We start from the raw sequence: 20,339 nt of genomic DNA, 5'->3' as shown, positions 1-20,339 counted from the left end.
TTTCTTGACAACTAATTGCATCCTCTACAAGAAAACCACCACAAACCAAATGTTTCCGTGAAGTATGATGAACAAATGCTGATCCGCAATGGACACATAAAGAAATTTATTGTCCACTTTATTGCAGAAGAGCACTCCCAAACGGGGAGTACATAGGTCCAGACAGTGATGGGATGCAGACTTAAATATTAATATAGATGAACAAAATTGGTCAGAGTTGTGTCGAGATAGTATGACAAATTAGTTCAATATAATTTTAACAGCAGCTATATCTCATGCCACAGAAGTTAAATGGATTGAAATTAGATTTATCAGACCAGTGTTTTAGATGTGGCCAGGAGATAGGTACTTCTTTACATTCTATTTGGTCCTGCCTTAAAGTGAGACCCTTTTGGATAAATTTGGCAATTTTTTTTAAGACAGATTACAGGAATTAAATTCCCAGAAAACCCAATGTTATTTTTATGAGGTAATATTGAAGGGATAAGACCAAAATTGAAACTATCTAAATATCAAAAAGTATTTGTAAAGATTGTGTTGGAAGTAGCAAGAAAATATATAGCAGTTACATGAAAATCAGATGCCCATTTAGGTATGGAGTGATGGAATGCAAGGCTGCGTTCCTCTTGAGAAGATTACTACATTTGAGAAATGAATATGACATATTTTTGAAAATTTGGTGCCTGTATTTACAAATTGAGGGAATTAATTTATAGATTCTATAATGGTCTTCATATTAATATTTGATTATTGTATTTTATATTTGGCTACGATTACATGCATGGGAAATTTTTAAATAAAATTTTCAAAAGAAGTATGATGAACGCAAGTTGGAACGTGGTAATAGGTGGAAACAGTAGATTGAAACACGAAATTCCGTAGATGTTGTGATTGTGGTAAAAACAGAATCTTCTTCTTGAATAAGATTATGCATCTTTACCTCCTATGGTCGCTGCAAGACTTGCTGAGCTCGTTCAGCTTTTCAAATTTGGAAACAATCATTTCAGTATTGCAGATAGTGAGAAAGATAATAAACGATTTGGAGCATCACCTTTTCACTTTCATTTTTCTCAGCTCTGAGTTCATTGCTGGCAGCTTCAGCTCCCTCCCCACCTTTGATCGTAAGCTGGTATAGGCAATGTGGAGCAAATAGGAGTGCACAAAATGCAATAAAAACCTCAGGAAAGAAATCAAGATGGCTGAAAGAAGACATGAGGTTCCTTTGGCAAAGAATGTGAAGGAAAACCTGAAGGGTCTCTACAATTATATTAAGGGGGCAAAAATTGGTCCCCTTGAAGATCAGAGTGGTCAGCCTTGTATGGAGCAAAGAAATGGGGGAGATCTTAAATGTTTTTTTTTCATCAGTATTCACTCAGGAAATGGGCAGAGTCGTGGGAAGTAAGGAAAACTAGCAGTGAGGTCATGGAACCCATACAGATTAATGAGGAGGAAGTATTTGCCATCTTAAAGCAAATAAGGGTAGATAAGTCCCCAGGGCCTGACAAGTATTCCCTCGGATGTTGAGGGAGGCTAGTATAGAAATTGCAGGGGCTCTGGAAAAATTATGTAAATTATTAATATAAAATTATTTAGAGAGCCTGTAACTGATTAGAGATAGTCAACAAGGCTTTGTGCATGGTAGATCATGTTTAATTAATCAGAGTTTTTCGGGGTGATTACCAGGAAAGTTGATGAAGGAAAGGATGTGGATGTTGTCTACATGGACTTTAGTAAGGCCTTTGACAAGGTTCCACATGGGAGGTTAGTCAGGAAGATTCAGGTATTCATGCTGAAGTAGTGATGTGGATTGACAATGGCTGGACGAGAGAAGCCAGAGAGTAGTGGTGGATGATGCTTCTCAGACAGATGGCCTGTAACTAGTGGTGTGCCTCAGGAATCAGTGTTGGGACCATTGTTGTTTGTGGAAAAATGGATCAGCAAATTTGCAGATGACACTAAGACTGGAGGCGTTGAGGAGAGTGAAGAAGGTTTTCAAAGCTTACAGAGGGATCTGGACCAGCTGAGAAAAAGGACTGAAAAATAGCAGATGAAATTTAATGCAGACAAGTGTGAGGTGTTGCATTTTGGAAGGGCAAACCAAGAAAATGGTAGGACACTAAGGAGTGCAGTAGAACAGAGGGATCTGGGAATATAGATACATAATTCCCTGAAAGTGGCATCACAGATGGATAGGGTTGTAAAAAGAGTTTTTGGCATATTGGCCTTCATAAATCAAAGTATTGATTATAGAAGTTGGAATCTTTTGGTAAAGTTATACAAGATATTGATGAGGCCAAATTTGGAGAACTGTGTGCAGTTCTAGTCACCCAAAATAAGATAATAAGAGGGCAGAGAAAATTTACTAGGATGTTGCCCAGACTTCAGGAACTGAGTGAAAGGGAAAGGTTACAAAGGTTAGGACTTTATTCTCTGAAGGATAGAAGAATCTGGGGAGATTTGATAGGAGTATTTAAAATTATGAGTGGGGTAAACAGAGTAAATGTAGGACGGCTTTTTCCACTGAGGGTAGGTGGGATACAAACCAGTCATGGGTTAAGGGAGAAAGGGCAAAAGTTAAGGGGGAGCATGTGGGGGATCTTCTTCACACAGCGAGTGGTGGGGATCTGGAACAAGCTGTCAGCTGAAGTGGTGAATGTGGTCTCAGTTTTAAAATTTAAGAAGAATTTGGATGGGAGAGGTAATGGAGGGCTATGGACTGGGTGCAGGTCAGAAAAAATGATTCAGCATAGACTAGAAGAGTCGAAGGGGCCTGTTTCTGTGCTGTAATGTTGTATGCTTCTATGATTCAGTAATGCAACAGCTGCTGCCTTTCTCTCTTTCATGACCCCTTACTTTTCCCTGAATAAAGTTCATGGTACTTAGCACTGAGTCAGTGGGAGAGATTGGTGGATTTTAATGGAGCATCAATAATTGTTGAAAATCAAAAACACAAATGCTGGAAATCTGAAAATAAAAATGCTGGAAATGCTAAGTCAGGCAGAATCTGTGGAAAGAACAGGTTGAATGTTTCAGGTCTTACAGCGTCCCTGGAACAGAAACTGTCGTTTCTGGTCTGAGACCTTCTTCAAGGTATGAACAAAAGGCAGGCAGGCACCTGAATTAAAAGGCTCGGGAGTAGGAAAAAATGGCAGGAGTGGAGCACAGATCAACAGGCAGAAGGTGATCTTTGGATTTGGATAACAGAACAAGAGAGGAGGTGGCTCTTGAATGCAGAGCTGAAGGAAAAGCGATCAGAGGGAAAAGAAAAAAGAGAGATAGAGCTGCAGGAAAGAAGAACTAGGGGGAGGGGGGGGTACTAGGAACCATCTCATCTTAATACCAGTTTTGCCCATTTGACCAATGGGACCAGCCCAGGCTACTAACTCAGTTGGCATGAATGAGTTGGTCCAAAGGCCTGTTCCATGCTGAATGACTACCCTTGAAAAGTGTTTCCTCAGTTGCAAAACTTAGTTCAAGAATCTGGTTAGTTGACACTTGAATTTTTAGTCCCAAATTTGATCTCTCCCCAAAATTCATGTAAAAAAAATTTAAAATCCATGATTAAAAGCTGAAAGTTATTTGCAGAGACTAAAAGAGTTTATAAATTGTTTTCTATTGGATGAAACTATACCCTTTTGATCAGAGAGTACAGATGTTAACACAAGGTGATTAAAAAGATTAATTACTCTGCATTAAATTAAAAGAGTTTACATTTAAAAAAAAAAGGGACAGCATGGTTGGTGTAGCAATTAGTGCAATGCCTTTCCAGCAGGCAGCAATTGGGATCAGGATTCAAATCCACGCTGTCTGTACAGAGTATTTATGTTCTCCCCTTGTCTGCTTGGGTTTTCCCCAGAGGCTTTGGTTTCCTCCCACTGTTCGAAACAAACAGTGGGTGTAAAATGGGCAGTCAGTCTCATGGACTGAAATGGCTTTTTACTAATGCTGTGTGTCTAAATTTAAATTTACACGGTTTTGTTAATGGCTCATCATTTTCAGTAAGGCAGTGGACTAAACAACCTTTATTTAGTGCCGGAACATAATCTCCTTTTCCGTCAAGAGCTTTGGGGGAATTCCTCCCTGCCCTTTGCCTCTTCAGATGCTTGTGTGACTAAGAAACATCAAGGATCAGCAAACACACAAGTGGAAAATTCACCAAATAACCTACATTGCTCTGAGGAACAGGAACAAGTGCAGAAAGTGCTGAGTTGTTCTTTGCGATAAGAAATGTCAGTCAAACTAGCATAGACATCATCAGCTCAGGAGTACACCCACCCTTAAGAAAGTTACCCTTCCACAAGCTGAAGGCCAGATTTTGGGAGATTTCCATGCAGTGACAGAATTAAATTATTTCCAGTGCCAAAAGACTGATCAACCACACTGCACGGATGTTGGAAACCAACAAAGTGTGTGTGAGAGAGAGAAATGAACTTCTAAAGAGTTGTTCAGGAGTACAATACCAAATAAGATGGTTAAAATAAATTCAGTGAGTCCAAATAAAGAGAAAAAAAATTACAAGTTATTGGGGAGGAGCAGAGGCATGGGAGGAAATGGGTCTCTAAGAACTGGGGGTGGATGTTGGACCAAACAACCTCTAGTGGGCAACAAAGCAAAACAAGAATTTTGATGGTAACAGGAGCCTATTCTGAAGAGAACTGGGTCAGGAAGATGTAAACCAGGTCAGGACAGATGACCACACAATAAACCAAGACAGGACGGCTGACCATGGGTAAACCAGGCCAGGGAAGCTGTCCACACAGTAAACCAAGTCAAGGCAGCTGAACACATGGTAAACCAGGTCAAGACAGCTTTTCTGGCTTTAATTAAACTTCTTCCCCACCCCCACTTCTTCCAGCTCTGACTCTCTCCCTTTTCCCTGCCTCCTTTCACACAGACACATCATTTCTCACCTCCTCGCTTATCATACCCAATTAACACCTTTAGTTGGTCAGGACTCCTCTCCTTGCCCAGCATTTTCTCTATTCTGAGATTTTCCTGTCTTTTGCTCATTCTCCTTATTCTTTGCTTATTCCCCTCATGAAGGGCTCAGACTCAAAACGTTGGCAATATATCTTTGTCTCCTATGGACACTGAAAGACCGGCTGAGTTCCTCCAGCATTTCAGTGTGCTTTTAATACATGTACTTAAAAACATGAACCTCCAAATTCTAAGACAGTTGCTTTCATGATGCTGTCAGACTCTAAAATGGATTTCTCACTGGCAAAGGTGATGGCCTTACATCATTTTTTAAATGTGCTTTTCTCTGTAATCTACATTATTTGACTTGTAGCACTGTTTCCTGTAACCTTATCTGCTGCACAAGTTGACCTGCCTGGATGGCACATGAAACAAAATGTCTTTTTAACTGTGTATCAGTTCACGTGAATATAAAAAAATTCATTTGAACAGTTCAATATCTAACATTTATGATATGTTGTGAATAAGAGAAGCTCCCTCAGATAAAATTTAAAAAGTCTAGGAACAAGACCTAGAAATTTTAATTCCTGAAGAAACTTGGAATGTAATTTTCATATTGGTTAATACCTCTTCTTTACGTGCCCACCACTCTCTCCTATAATTTAAAATAGACCATAGGGCTCACATATCCAAAGTCAAACTATCTCGATTCTATATGGATGCATCTCCTCATTGCGATGAATGCAACAAAGGAGATACTGCATTAATTCATGTCAGAGTCTTGATAGTTATTGGAACAAAGTATTTCAAATTTCTTTGCACTTTTTAAAGTTAATTTTAAACCATATCCCTTAACTGATTTATTTTGTATTGTGGAAAAGAGTGACACAACTTTTAATGGCATCTGAGCTGCATGTATTAGTTTTTATTTCTATTTTCGCTAGGTGGGCAGTATGGCTCAGATGGCGGAACATTACCCCATCTACTCATGTTCAATGACGTCATGTCATGTTTATTTTAGAGATTGTTAGATGCTCAATTTCCCAATTGGAATGTAAATTTTCAAACACTGTGGGGGACCCTTTTTGAATTTCTTTCATAATCGTTGATTTGATATGAAGACAGAACTGTTGAGTAATGAGGTAATTTATCACTCAGATAAGAATTTGGTCTTTTTACTGGCCAAACAGCTTCTTTATTGGTAGTGAGTTTAGATCTTTTTATAATATTAATGCAAACCAATATGTTTGATTGAAAATGTGGGATACCTTGATATGATTTAAGTGGAATGTATTTTTCCTGACTTTTAACAGATGTACTCTGTAATTTTTGATGTAAATAAAAACATTGAAAAAGAAAGAAAAATTCAATTTCTGGACATTATGCTCTAAAATGGAGCAAATCTTATCTATATCCACTCTGTCAAAACCTTTCAAAATGTTTCTCTCAGCTTTTTCTCTCGCTAAGAATGCGCCTGAAGAAGCAGAAGCGGCCCTTTAAACTGCCATTCAGGTGGCAGCGATTAAAACGCAGCGCTGGCCACCTGAAGGACACAGCTGCTCAGGAGGCAGCTCTGAGTGCACTCCGGCTCCTGCCCAGTGTCAGCTGTGATCAGCAGACTGACCCTTTAACATCCGCTTTCAGCCAACCGCATTCAGGTGGCTGCGGGAGCCACTGAGCAGCTTTGAGGGACTTTGCCTCCAAGGCCATCATCTTGGATATGTGAGAGTTTACAATCATATATTCAAGTACAAGGCACGTGCACCAAGATTCATTCTTCCTACAGCCATACAAGATATAACAAGAATCTAAATTAAAATTGCACCCATGACCTGTAACCATCACTTTAAATTTTTGTCCAATTTACTTCAAAAGGGAACAATAAAATTCTGCTTCACCTCCTCAAGGCAAATAATTTCTTATTTCAATAACACTTGGATGAAAAAAAAATCATATCATTGACCTAAGAAAATAGCTTTTCTCTATTCATCTGATCAAAAACCTTCTTGATTTTAAATTCTTACACTGAACTATGGAATCAAAGCCAGTTTCATTCAAAAAAAAAATCCCCTCAAAGCCAAATTTCCTCAGATCCAGTACTGTCCTTATGGGCGGCACCGAGAGTATACCTCAATGCTATTACAGCACAAGTGAAATGGGTTCGAATCTGGCGCTCTCCGCAAGGAGTTTGTTCGCTCCAAGTCTGCAGGGGTTTTCCCCAGGTGCTCTGGTTTCCTCCCACCGTTCAAAACATAGGAGCTTGTAGGATAATTTGGGAGTGATTGGGTGCATGTGGCCCGAATCAGCTCCTACCGTGTCATAAATATATATTTTTTAATAACTACACTGTCTTTTCTGGAGAGCTTCAATATATTTGCGATAACGTTGCTCCAAAACAGCAGCATAGATTTTCCACGATGACCAAATGCTTAAGCTGTGCTGTCTCATCACACTTCATTATTCTTGAGCCCCATTAATTTACTTTCAAATGAAGAAAAGTGATTGGTTTTATATCCAGAGTTAACGACAGTTTCAGGGAATGTCCTTTATCTCTGTAAATCCAAGCTACTTGACATATCTCCTACTGAAGGTCCTCTCACTTTCCAGAAATCTCCCCCAAAATCTACATCTTACACTTTCTGCGTTAAAGCACAACACTACTATCCACTTGTGTATTTTTCCTTTGCCGAATCTGCATGCCATTGGCTCCTGAGAGGAGCAGCAGGCTTGGCAATTCAGAGGGCAGTTTACAGCCAACCACATGGGCAGGGAGTCACAAATCACAAGATCAAGGAACAGAAGCAGGCCACTAGGCCCATCGAGTCTGTTCCGCGCCTGCACTAAGTTGAACGATGCTCATACTTAGCTCCAATTTCCAGCCTTTACCCCATATCCCTTGATACCCTTACTAATTAGATATCTATCAATTTCCTGTTTAAATTCTCCCAATGATCTGCCCTCCACTGGTGCATGTAGCAGTGAGTTCCACAGATCCACGGCCCTCTGACTAAATTACTTCCTCATCTCGGTTTTCAATGGATAACTTCTAATTTTAAGACTGTGACCCCGTGTCCTTGATTCACCCACCAAGGGAAAAATCTTATCTACATCCACTCTGTCAAAACCTTTCAAAATGTTTCTCTCGGCTTTTTCTCTGCGCTAAGAATGCGCCTGAAGAAGCAGAAGCGGCCCTTTAAATTGCCGTTCAGGTGGCAGCGATTAAAACGCAGCGCTGGCCGCCTGAAGGACACAGCTACTCAGGATGCGGCTCTGAGCGCACTCCGGCTCCTGCCCAGTGTCAGGTGTGATCAGCAGCCTGACCCTTTAACATCCGCTTTCAGCCAGCTGTATTCAGGTGGCTGGGGGAGCCACTGAGCTGAGCTGATTATCCCTCTCAGAGGAGGGAGACGTCGCTCGCCTCAAGAGCGTCTCCTGAACATTCAGGTGGCCTCCAAACAGCCGCATATTGCTTAAACATGCGGCTTTACATGCGGGGTAATCGGCCACCTGAAAGTGCCTCATGAGATCCTCCCCTCATTCTTCTATACTCCAATGAACACAATCCAAGAGCGGCCACGTGTCAGACAATCAAAGAGGCAAATTTTCTTCCCCAAGTCAACAATATACAAGATGGATTTTTCTGGTAGTTTCAGAATCACCAAGGTCACATATACCAGGTTTTCATTCCAGATTTATTAGAATTCAAATTCACTGTAACTGAAGTAACACTTTGGGTGTCACGGTTGTCACAGAGGTTAGTACAGCGCCAGTGACCAGGCTCGAATCTGTAAGAGTGCTGTGCTGTCTGTATGTTCTCCCAGTGTCTGCAAGGGTTATCCACAGGTGCTCCAGTCTCCCCCCACCCTTCAAAATGTACAGGGGTTGTAGGTTGATTGGCGTATTTGGGTGGCATGGGATTGTGGGCCGGAAGGGCCTGTTACTGTGCTGTATGTCTAAAATTAAATTTAAAATATTGAGCAATTTAACAAAATATATTAATCTTGTTCCTGATCCAATATATACGCTTCTAATATTGACAATTCCATTGCCTTCTGCTCAATATTCCGTTTCACAGAAATGGAACTCATCTCAGCCATTCACGTTCTAAGATCCAAGTGAAACAGAAAATTTTGCCAATGCTACAATTGTAGGAAAAACACAAAAATGCTGGACAAACTCAGCAGGTCTCGCAGTGTCCAGATACATAACTGACACTTCAGGCCTGAGCCCTTCTTCAGGACACGAGTACAAAGTAAGGCAGACATCTGATTAAAAAAAAGCTCAGGAGGGAAGAATACAGACCAACAGACTAAAAGTGTAAATTGGGTATGGATGGGACACGGGAGAGAGGAAAGGTGAGAATTGGCGGGAGGAGGGAGGGTTGTTTGGGGCTCTGTGGAAGCAGAGCTAGGGGAAAGGAGACAGAGGGAAAAGGGAAGAGAATGAGAGACAGAGCTAGAGGAAGCACAGAGAACGATCGGCAGCAGGGGCCAACAGGAACCAGAGAAGTTGATGGGAAAGCTATCCGGCTGGAGGGTGCCCAGATGGAATACGAGATGTTGCTCCTTCAATTTGCAGGCATGAGACCATAGACAGACACGTCAGCAAAGAAATGTTGTAGGGAATGTTCAAAGATGCATCAGCTCCTTATCTGCTCATTACATGGCCACCATCACTGCTAGTAGCTTTTTTTAATTCCAGAGTTATTTAATAAACCAAATGTATTAATGTAATAATGTAATCCTCAGCTGTCATGCCGGGATTTGAACTCATATATCTGGGCCTTTAGACCAGACCTCTCAAAACTGCAGTATTTTGATACTTGACCACGTTACTAAATACAAAATTCTTTCATAATATGGGACCACACCATCCTTCCTTTGTAATGGACACAAAATGCACTGCAACCACTCACCTCCTGGCTCTCCTTGCCCTGACTTGAACCGAATATCTTGTGATCGAGGCTATCTAGGGAGTTACTGGAGTCAGATCTGTCAAAACAATGGCGATCCAGTACTTCCAACGTGTGCAAGACTTTACTGATTGTAAAACCTGTTGAAAAGATAGCAAAGGAAACAGCAGGAAAACATGAGAAGAAACCTTAAATATTTTTGTGCATGACTTACATCTAACTTGTTGTGGAAGCAAATAAGACAATGGAGAGTTTAAAAGAATGAGATGTGATCTATTGAAAAATATAAAATTCCTATAGGCCTTGATGGTAGAAGCAGGAATAATGTTTCAGCTTTCATGGTAATCTGAAGATAAATGACACTATCAAGATAATTCTGTTCACAGGACTGGGGAGAGGGACTTCAGAATCCAAAATGGTGAACCTTTGGAAATTGCTACAAAAAGGACTGTGGAGGCTCAATCACTGAGTATATTCAACACCAAGCCAGATATGCGACTCGTTACAAAAATACGGAAAGCAGGCAAATATCATGACCTGACTGAACAGAGGAGCAGGTGCAAGATCGTGAACAGTGTTCTTGCACTCCTGTTCCTTAAATTTCTCGAATTCCTTTATTCAGGTGAAGTTATGTAGATCTGTTCTCCTTTGGGTTTGTGACACGTACATTTGATGTCATATTTCAACTCATTATTCAATAAACTACATAAGGCTGTCTCCAATCCATTCTTCAGAACTATTTATGAAAAGGCAACTCTGACATATTCCCACTCATTTTAAACTTAGATGTATAGCATGGTAACGGGCCCTTTCAGCCCCTGAGCCTGCGCTGCCCAATTGCACCTAATTGACCTACAAGTACCTGCATGTTTTGAAGGGGGGGGGAGGAAGAAAATGGAGCACCTGGAGGAAACCAATGGACAAACTCCTTATAGACAGCACCACCAGTAAGTTTAGCTCTGAGTAATTTTATTTTTAATTTTTTTTTAAATTTATATTATAACCACACAACTTGTCACTTACATGGTCAGCCTCATGAACCACAGTTATTCCAATTAAATTGGCAATTCTCAATCCTTAAATCAGATCATTAGAGAAGGGAATAATAACCAAAAGCAAGATTTAATGAAACGTTTTAGATTTTGAATTCTAAGTAAGGCGAGACCATTTCTTCGAGCAATTAATAACCAGAAGATACATTTACAATGGTTCTGAAAGAAGGGTGAGGGGCTTATTTTCTTTTTAAAAACAGCAGGGTGATTATAATCTGAATTATGCTGTTTGAAGGAGTGACAACTGCCAAATCGGATTGAATAAAAACGTGGAGGAGCCCAGCCCAAAACATCAACCATTCTGGTTCTCCCACTGATGTTGTTTGATCCGCTGGGCTCCTCCAGCAGTCTGTGTTTTGCTTTAGATTTCAGCATTTTCAGTCTCTCAGATAAAAACCTGAACGGGTAAGTATTTAGAGGGCCATAGGGATAAAGGAGGAGGTTTCTGAGAGCTGTAACCCACAGTACATTCAAGTGCTCCACCTTATAGTAAAATGTAGTTTTAGACTTCTAAAATCAAAACCCTCGGTGCTGGAAATTCCTCCCTCATCAGAATTATTGTCATAAAGGTGAAGTAAAAAATGAAAGTCTGCAGGCATCCTGATTGAAGTAAAAATACTGGAGAAACTCAGCACGTTACACAGTGTCTTTTATATAGCAAAGATAAAAACATATAACCAACGCTTCAGGCTTGAGCCCTTCAGCAGCTGCGGACCTCGGGCTCCTGGTGCTGGCAGCAGCGGACTTCGGGCTCCAGGATAGGAGAGGGACCTCGGTGGGGAAGTGTCAGGGATCGGCGGTGGCCATCTTTTTTTTGGTGAGAATTAAACATTATTTTAATGCTTAAAAAGCCTTCCCTTGTTGTTTGTTGTTGTTTAAACTCTGTTACAAGTGTTGCTACTGGGCTGTTCTTTAAAAAATGACCGGATCTCTGAAGAAAAAACACTTATACAAAATGGGCCCGGTCCCGACCATTTCAGATAATCGGTGTAATCACAGATACATTCCAAAGGCAGAGTATCACAAGTGCAGAATGAGAGCAATTCACAATTTTTTTTTTAATTAAACAAACACATTAGCAACTGACAATGAAGCAAATGCCAATATACAATAACAAAGACTTACATTTACCAAGAAAGGACTTAATTCATCAGTTGGTTTTAGCTTAATTAGAAAACATAATCATCAACGAGTGCTACTTTAGTGAATGGTGGGGGTCAGGAGAGAAGGGATGGATCACTGCCCCACCAGAGATATTGAAAAGTGTCAGTACTCTGCTCTCATTTTTATTATCAGTTCGAAGGACCTCTTCAGCAACGTGGCAGACTTTCTGACCGTCAGAAAACTTAAAGGGGAAAGATTTACAAGCAAAGGCAAATGATTAAGTTTGCTCTGTTGATCGTGGACACCTGTGGAAAGGACCTTCCATCACACAAGGGAAGGGACTGAGACAGTTGCCAGCTTTCCCCGAGGGCAGAAACAGCATTACCTGCAGTGGACTCCTGACATTTGTCAAATGACCACCGGACTTCCACGGCTCGTCCTCGCTGCTTGATCTGCTGCTCCACTTCATAAACTTTGGCTCGGACCTAAATGATTGATTGAAACAAGGTGGTTCAGCATTCACCTAAAGAGCACATGCATGTAAGGCTCTCTGTATATCTTCGTGCATCTCTGTGCGTCCTTGTATATGTGTATGGACTCTGCCTGCAGCTACTGTCGATCTACACACATAGCTTTCTAAAGGGAAGAGTAAGGTAACTGTGTCTGACCATGGAAGTCAAATGACAGTGTAAAGCCTATACTGACAATAACCACACCAGCAGAGCGAGTATAAGACTGCTTTAATAAACTAATTTGTACACTAAGACGTCTTGTCTCTCTACAAGATGAACCTGGAAGGCTGCACTGTAGCTCTGCACTGCCTTATATATATATATATATATATATATATATATATATATATCAGATGACCCCTGGTGACCTAATGGTGTAATTACATCTCACCACAAAGCCGACATGCAGTTTCAGCTAAACAAGCTGATAAAAGCCAACAGAAGGCCACACAAAAGGGCAGAGGGGAGAAAATATGAAAATTACCAGGCCAAAAACATAAAGAGGATACCAAACATTTTTTTTCAGACATGGGGAGTAAAAGAGAAGCAAGAGTGGACATCAGACTGCTGGAAATCGATGCTGGAGAAGTGGCAGTGGGGAACAAAGAAATGGCGGATGAACTGAACGACAAGTGTGCGCCTTTCTTCACTGTGGAATGCCAGAAATTCGAGAGAATCGGGGGCAGAAGTGAGTGGCATCGCCTTTACTTCGGGAAACGTGCTTGGGAAGCTGAAGGAGTGGATAAGTCATCGGGACTGGACAAACCACGCCGCCGGGTTCTGAAAGAGGTCGCTGAGGAGATTGTGATCTTTCAGGAATCACTGGAGATGGGAATGATTCCAGAGGACTGGAAAATTACAAACATCACTCCACTCTTTAAGAAGGGAGAGAGGCAAAAGACAGAAAATTATAGGCAGATTAGCCAAACTTCAGTGGTTGGCTAGATTCTAGAGGCCATTATTCTTTTTTTTCTCCTTATTAACATTGAAATTTCACATCCAAAAATACAGAGCATCCATGGATAAATGTTAAAATTCAAAAAGATAGATTACACTTAAATCATACCATTTCATCCAAGGTATTCCACGTTTTAATCAAACAGATTATATTGTATTGATATTATATTATTTTATTATTTATCAAATAAAAGAAAATCTAAACCCACAAGCAAGAAGCTGTTTGGCCAAAAAAATTCCATTATTAAGAATGATGATTCAAGATACTGCATGGTCAGGAAATGAACCCTTCTCACTGTACCAGAAATGACGTGTCAACGATTATATGAATTGTGTCAAAACTCAACCCCACCATTTTGGTTTATCTGTATTCACCATCACATTGAGCAACATGAAATATATCGAGGGAAGCATAGCAACACGCCACGCCAATCTGCCCACGCATACCTGCTGATTGAAGGTGGAACTCCCCCCTGGCATAGGTAAACACGATGGGGCCACTTGGAGCAGATCAAGCGGTGAGCCAGGATTGCTGCTTTTCCTTTCATTTGTGGAATAATTCCACACCAAGGCACTGGGGCAACATAAAGTTATTGTCTGTAGAAAAACAAAATCAGGCTTTGTAACTGATTGATGCAGATATTTAGATGAGATTAAAATCAGTGGTGCATTGAAAACAGCTTTACCAACGGCAACATCGTTATATGGATCAAAATGGAGCAACAGAAAGGGGCATATCATTTAGCACAATGTGGATCTTAGTTGGCATGATCTAGAGTGGTGCAGGAATTATGTGGGTGACGTTATGGAGCTTAAGAAAATTGCTTCTGGTAACACCATCCAAATGGAGCAGTAATGTGTGTGAACACCTCAACACGTTTAACATATGATTGGCCTCCTTTACCCCCAGATTTTAGTTGTGCACGCAGGACATGAAGCTATTCCTGCAGAAAGCCACAGTAAAAGCGAGGTGGGCATCAGTGAGCCAGAAACCAGGTTCAAATCCGGCGCTATCTGTAAGGAGTTTGTACTCCCCGTGTCTGCGTGGGTTTCCTCTGGGTGCTCCAGTTTCCTCCCACTGTACTGATCAAAATTGGATAGCACATGCTCATTGGCAGAAATGGCCTGTTACGTGCTGTATGTCTAAATTTCATTTAAATTTAAAGAAAGGGTTATCCAATGATGCATAGGAGGTAGGGTCAACAGTGAATCTGCAAGAGGCCCAATTGTATGCAATAGTGCAGCTCTTGCACAATAGTCGGTCCTTGGTTACCCAGTTTGGATATGGGGAACAGAGAAGGGTCACAGTCAAGGTAACTGAGTGGGGAATGGTGGAGGAATGGTCACCTCAGAGCACATCAGATGTGGAATAACAATTAGAAACCATGGGTTGTGATCCAATGCTTGTCATGGTTGAGGAGGATGAAATTAGGAAGGGCTTGGGAGGGTGGTCTACCTAGGAGTATGGCATGGTAGACAGTGTGATTTGGAGGCTTGGGTCTTGTTCAGGGTTGCAGTTAGGCCACAGCACAATAGACGAGAAAGTAATCGAAAGTGAACTCATGAACATCAATAATTTAGCAAAGGCGCCAACCTGCTGCCAGTACTGGAGGGCCTGAGTTATAGAGGGAGAGGTTAGATAGGCTTGGTCTTTATTCCTGAGGCCACAGGAGGCTGAGTGATAATCTTATAGAAGTGTACAAAATCCTGAGAGGCACAAGTAAAGTAAATGCTCACCGCTGTTTTCTTTTCTGGGTAGAACGATGGGACATAGTTTAAGGATGAGATTTCAGGAGGACCCAAAGGGCTACTTTTTCCACTCAGTGGGTGGTCCAAACCTGGAACAAGCTGCCAGAGGAAACTGTACAGTCAGGCACAACTTTAACAGTGAAAAGACATTTTGGACAAATTTGGGAAGGGCATTGGAGGATATGGACCAAATGTATGCAAATGGAACTGACCCTGAATGCCAATCTGGTCAGCAAAGACAAGTTGGGACAAAGGGCCTGTTCAATGCTGTACAATTCAAACACCTCAAAGATAACCTAACTAGCTTGAAAGGCCAGTAGACAGGATAGTACAGATTGCTCTCCTTTTAACTCTCGCATTTATTGTAGCCTTCTGTAGGAGTAGCTCCATGTCCTAAAATCTACTGGTAGAGAAAGTCAGTCATGTGTTTAACACGTTGAGGTGTTCACATGCATTACTGCTTCATTTGCATTGTGTTCCCAGAAGCAGTTTTCTTCTTAAACTCCATAATGTAGCACACATAATTTCTGCACCAGCTCTAGACCTTGCCACAAGGCAATAAAATATCACAAGACACTTCACAAGCATGCACCCACAAGACATGTGGGAAATGCTGGGAAGATGACCGAGTGGTGAGAGCATCATAAAGAAGCCGGAGAGTTGGAGGGATGGGGTCACAGAGCTTCAGCCTGTTCAGAATCCTGCCCATCCCCACCCCACCTGCTCCAACCTCCTGGCTTAATCTTCACGTCTATCACCTCTTGGCCCCTCCAGTGTTTTGTTTATTTAATTATTCCGACTCCACAAGAAGATCTGTCTGCACATTAAGATGGTCAATTTATTCTTCTATTTATCTTTTTTCTGTCTCATGTCACATTATAATTTATACTTTTTGATCTATCGTATGTACCTGCGTGACTGCAGCAAGTAAGAATTTCAGAGCATCTGTCCATTGTACCTGTGTATTTCACAATAAACTTTCATATTTTTATTAAGCCCCTTTTTCACTTGCTTCCCAGTAAATCAGCCGTTCCGTGTCCCGGATAGGAATGGTGTTTTTGTTGTTCACACTTGGCCACTCTTAACCGGGACACTGCACCCTTTCAGGCTTTCAAGGTGCCATCCCCTGGGATAGGACTGCTCTAACTTCAGTCGGAAGTAACCGAATGCAGTTCTCAGTTTCACACTTGACTGATTGGAACGCCGGCGTCTGTAGACACCGAGCCTGTCTATCCCTAGTGTGGAATGATGTCGTTCGGGCGATTCTGTTTTCACCCTTGACCCTTTTTCAGCCGATTGGCCGTTAATTCTGGGACCACATGCAAGTGTGAAAAGGGCTTCTGTTTATCACTTTACAAATAAGCAGGTCGTAGGTTAAGGGCAACAAATTGAACAGGATCATGAAATGGGTGGTTTATTTCTCCGCAAGGCACAGCTACACTCCCTGATGACATGTTGTACGGCATACTCCCAAATTAGAAATACTGGAAATAACGATCAAAATCCCAAGTGGCGGGACTGCAGCTGTTCAAGTAAACAGTGGAAATTTTAAAATATTACCAATATCTAAGCATAAAATATTTTTTTTTAAATGGGGGACCAAAGAGGCTCACATTTTGATCCTTTCCCCAATTAGACAGGTCAGATCGATCAAGTTGGCAAACGATCACATTGCATTTGACGATAAAAAATTGTCAAGCACCATTACATTTAAAAGAGTGGAAACAGTATCTTCTCCAAAGAAGAGAGAGTGGGTACATTCTATTGCATAGCATCTAGCATCAATAACAAATGGTCAATGAAATGACCAGTGTGGCAGCAGGGTTTAGTACAATGCTATTACGGCGCCAGCGATCGAGGTTCACATCCTGCGCTGTCTGTAAGGAGTTTGTGCATTCTCCCCTTGTCTGCGTGGGTTTCTTTTGGGTGCTCTGGTTTCCTCCCATCCTTCAAACAAATGTTTACGGGGATTGTAGGTTAACTGTGATATTTGGGCAGTACGGGCTCATAGGCAGGAAGGGCCTGTTACCATGCTGTATGTCTAAATTTCAGAATGTAAGTATTTCTGAAGTGCAGTCATGGTTGTAATTGAGGATAACATCACAGCCTGTCTATACCCAGCAATATCCAGAAGCAAGAATAAAGTGCGCGATTAATCAATGTGAAATGTGGCCAAGGAAAGCAATAGGTAGTCAACATTTCAGGCCTGGGTTCCTTTTCAGGTAGAAGGGCTCAGACCCGAAATGTCGACTGCCTATTGCTTTCCACGGATGCTGTGAGGCCTGCTGGGTTCCCCCATTACTTTTGCGTGTTGTACTAGCTCTCCACTTCCTGTTTACCTCGATGTGAAGCAACTTCCTCTTTCAGGGATTTTTATCAATGGAAAAAATACTGGAAAAGTTCACTGAGATGACAAAAATGTGTCTTCAAACAAATGTAAATAAATCTAACAGTAACAATAATTTTTTTAAAAACCCGAACCACTTCCAGTTTGTGTTTTTTCTTTTCTCGTGCAAGGAAAAATCGCGAGCCTTGCCTTGCCTCCTAATTCTAAGACATCTCAAGGCCTGCAACCTAAAATAAATACATTTTCTCTTTCCACAGACGCTGCAAGACCTGGGTGTGTCTTTCTCAGCATTTTCCGTTTTTTGTTTCAGATGTCCAGCATCTCTTTGTTTTCCTGATTTTCTCAGACATCAAGTATATTCTACGTGTTATCCCAGTGTACAAAGCCAAACCTTTGGCATGATTGTCTGATGTTTTGATCCATACATTTCATTCATTTTAATGTACGTGCTTGAAATAGTCTGAAGGTTTATGCATCTTCTAATTAAGTTATTTTAATAACCAAACAGCTGATTCTACCAAGCACTAAAAAAAAGTCAAACAATCCCCAAACAAAATCAAAAATAAACCAGTCAAATTCAGGCACTTCTGATAAGACGGCCATTTGCTGCTGAGTCATTCTGCAGAGTTACAAGCTCACTCAAATCACTGCCAGAAACACCTCTTTCCATGGATGCTGCCTGGCTGGCTTTTCCCAAAATGTTCTGTTTTATTTCAGATTTCCAGCATCTGCTGTTGTGATTTTTTTTAATTTCAGCTCAAAATACTAAATAGGATCAGTGGCAAAAGTGTAAATTCAGTTGTGTTTGGCGCAGCCTTTCATGAAGTGCTGCAGGCACATATAGTAAAACCCCCGGCACCTATGGGGGATTGGTAGATGCCCGATAAGTGAATTTTCTGCTTGCTTGAGATTGTTTGTTGTGACTGGCGAACTATCGGCAAGGCGCACCGATTCTAAACTTCTGTGGTGGCGCACGTCCTCATGGCAAACCGACCCCGCTTGTACCGCCACGTGGCAGGACAGCCGTGGGGAAATGGCGTCGTCCAGCCTCCCTTCCAGCGCCCGCCCTGGGCAGCGATTATGACATCGCAATGCACCAGTTGACTGAGCTCATGCTGCCCTGAGAGGGGGGGGGGGGCATGCTGAATTTGGATAAAAACAGAGGTTAACGACCTTCGCTGTGGCAGCAGTGATTTCCTTCAGTTCCTGCAAGCGCCACACTTCCATAGTTTATCCCAATTTTATTTTTTGCAATTTTCTTCACTGATTGCTTGAGGTTGTCTGTTGCTTGAATTCCAGATAACAAGGGTTTTATTGTACCAATACATTCAGACATTTTTGCCTGCCACATTGACCACTGGCAGTGGGCTGATATCGCCTCAAACCGTGCATCTTGGCGCCTCACAGTTCGGCGGGCAGCAACCTCCTTTGAAGAAGACCGCAGAGCCCACCTCACTGACAAAAGACAAAGGAGGAAAAACCCAACACCCAACCCCAACCAACCAATTTTCCCCTGCAGCCCCTGCAACCGTGTCTGCCTGTCCCGCATCGGACTTGTCAGCCACAAACGAGCCTGCAGCTGACGTGGACATTACCCCTCCATAAATCTTCGTCCGCGCAGCCAAGCCAAAGAAGAAAGAAGAATGTCCTCAGGGAAAAAAAATGTGACACCTGTTCAGTTACATCAACAAATGACCATAATGGGTGCTGGCAAGAGAGAAACAACAAAGGAACAATACTGACAAGAAACGACTTGCAGAGGTGACAGATGACAGATGTTGAGTATCCAGCTGTCTCCAGTGCTGGGCAAAACTGAAGGCCAACTCCCGACATGGGCAAATGTCTTTTTGGTGCACAGCCTGGCTAATGATTAGATGTGGAAACTACCACTCTTAGAAATGACAAGACTCTACAACTTTCATGGAGTCTCCCTTCTGTGACAAGATGTAAAAGCTATTTGTCATACAAGGTTTATTGGTCCAGATGTCATGGCGAGGTGCCAACAGTTCTGCAAGGAATGCCTGAGTTCCTCAGCACAAGTACCCGTAACTTGCAGGACTGACTCAACTCAGACATCCAACCCTAACTGGAACCCAACACCAAATCCTAACCTGAACCCCACACCTAACCCCAACCTGAACCCCACATCTTAACCCTAACCTGAACCCCACACCTAACCCCAACCTGAACCCCACATCTAACCCTAACCTGAACCCCACACCTAACCCCAACCTGAACCCCACATCTAACCCCAACCTGAACCCCACATCTAACCCTAACCTGAACCCCACACCTAACCCCAACCCCACACTTAGGTGCTCAATTACAAACAACTGTGCACTTGTCCCTCTTCAGATGCAATCTATGATTATCTGATAAAGGAGACAAGCACTTCTACATAGTGATGGAACACGGGGAGAGATGATTAAGAACAGAGACGTGTATCTGTGCATTTGACAAGAGGAATGGAAGTAGTCCAATCTCCTTAAGTATAAATAAAGTAGGAATCCACTCAGTAAATGTTCTCCACTAAGTTCACCATCCATTTGCAGAATAGATCATCCAATTTCTCCAGCCTCTCTCACACAAACAAACTCAGCACTGAGGCACCTAATCATGATGGACCAGATGTTGTGGGTGAACAGATGGACCAGATCTTGTGGGTGAACAGATGGACCAGATCTTGTGGGTGAACAGATGGACCAGATCTTGTGGGTGAACAGATGGACCAGATCTTGTGGGTGAACAACTCCAGACTCCCAAAGCAATCACTCAGCAAGAGAGTTCTA

General features: G+C 41.9%; 1 protein-coding gene across 4 annotated transcripts in view; it reads right to left on the bottom strand.

Moving 5' to 3' along the window:
- The window catches only part of LOC138742700 (mediator of RNA polymerase II transcription subunit 12-like protein), a 404,210-nt gene that overhangs the window by 288,572 nt on the left and 95,299 nt on the right, over positions 1-20,339 (bottom strand). For 3 of the 4 annotated variants that reach the window (XM_069897449.1, XM_069897451.1, XM_069897453.1), the window contains exons 9-12: positions 15,192-15,302; positions 13,902-14,051; positions 12,371-12,470; positions 9,833-9,969 (exon numbers count right to left, since the gene is read on the bottom strand). In XM_069897449.1, the coding sequence (XP_069753550.1) occupies positions 9,833-9,969; positions 12,371-12,470; positions 13,902-14,051; positions 15,192-15,302 (498 nt within the window). The remainder of the gene's footprint in view (positions 1-9,832; positions 9,970-12,370; positions 12,471-13,901; positions 14,052-15,191; positions 15,303-20,339) is intronic. The other variant, XM_069897452.1, reaches the window with a different exon arrangement.

The sequence above is a fragment of the Narcine bancroftii genome, chromosome 9 (genome assembly GCF_036971445.1).
Source record: "Narcine bancroftii isolate sNarBan1 chromosome 9, sNarBan1.hap1, whole genome shotgun sequence".
Classification (NCBI taxonomy): domain Eukaryota; kingdom Metazoa; phylum Chordata; class Chondrichthyes; order Torpediniformes; family Narcinidae; genus Narcine; species Narcine bancroftii.
This window is presented reverse-complemented; position numbering and strand designations above follow the sequence as displayed.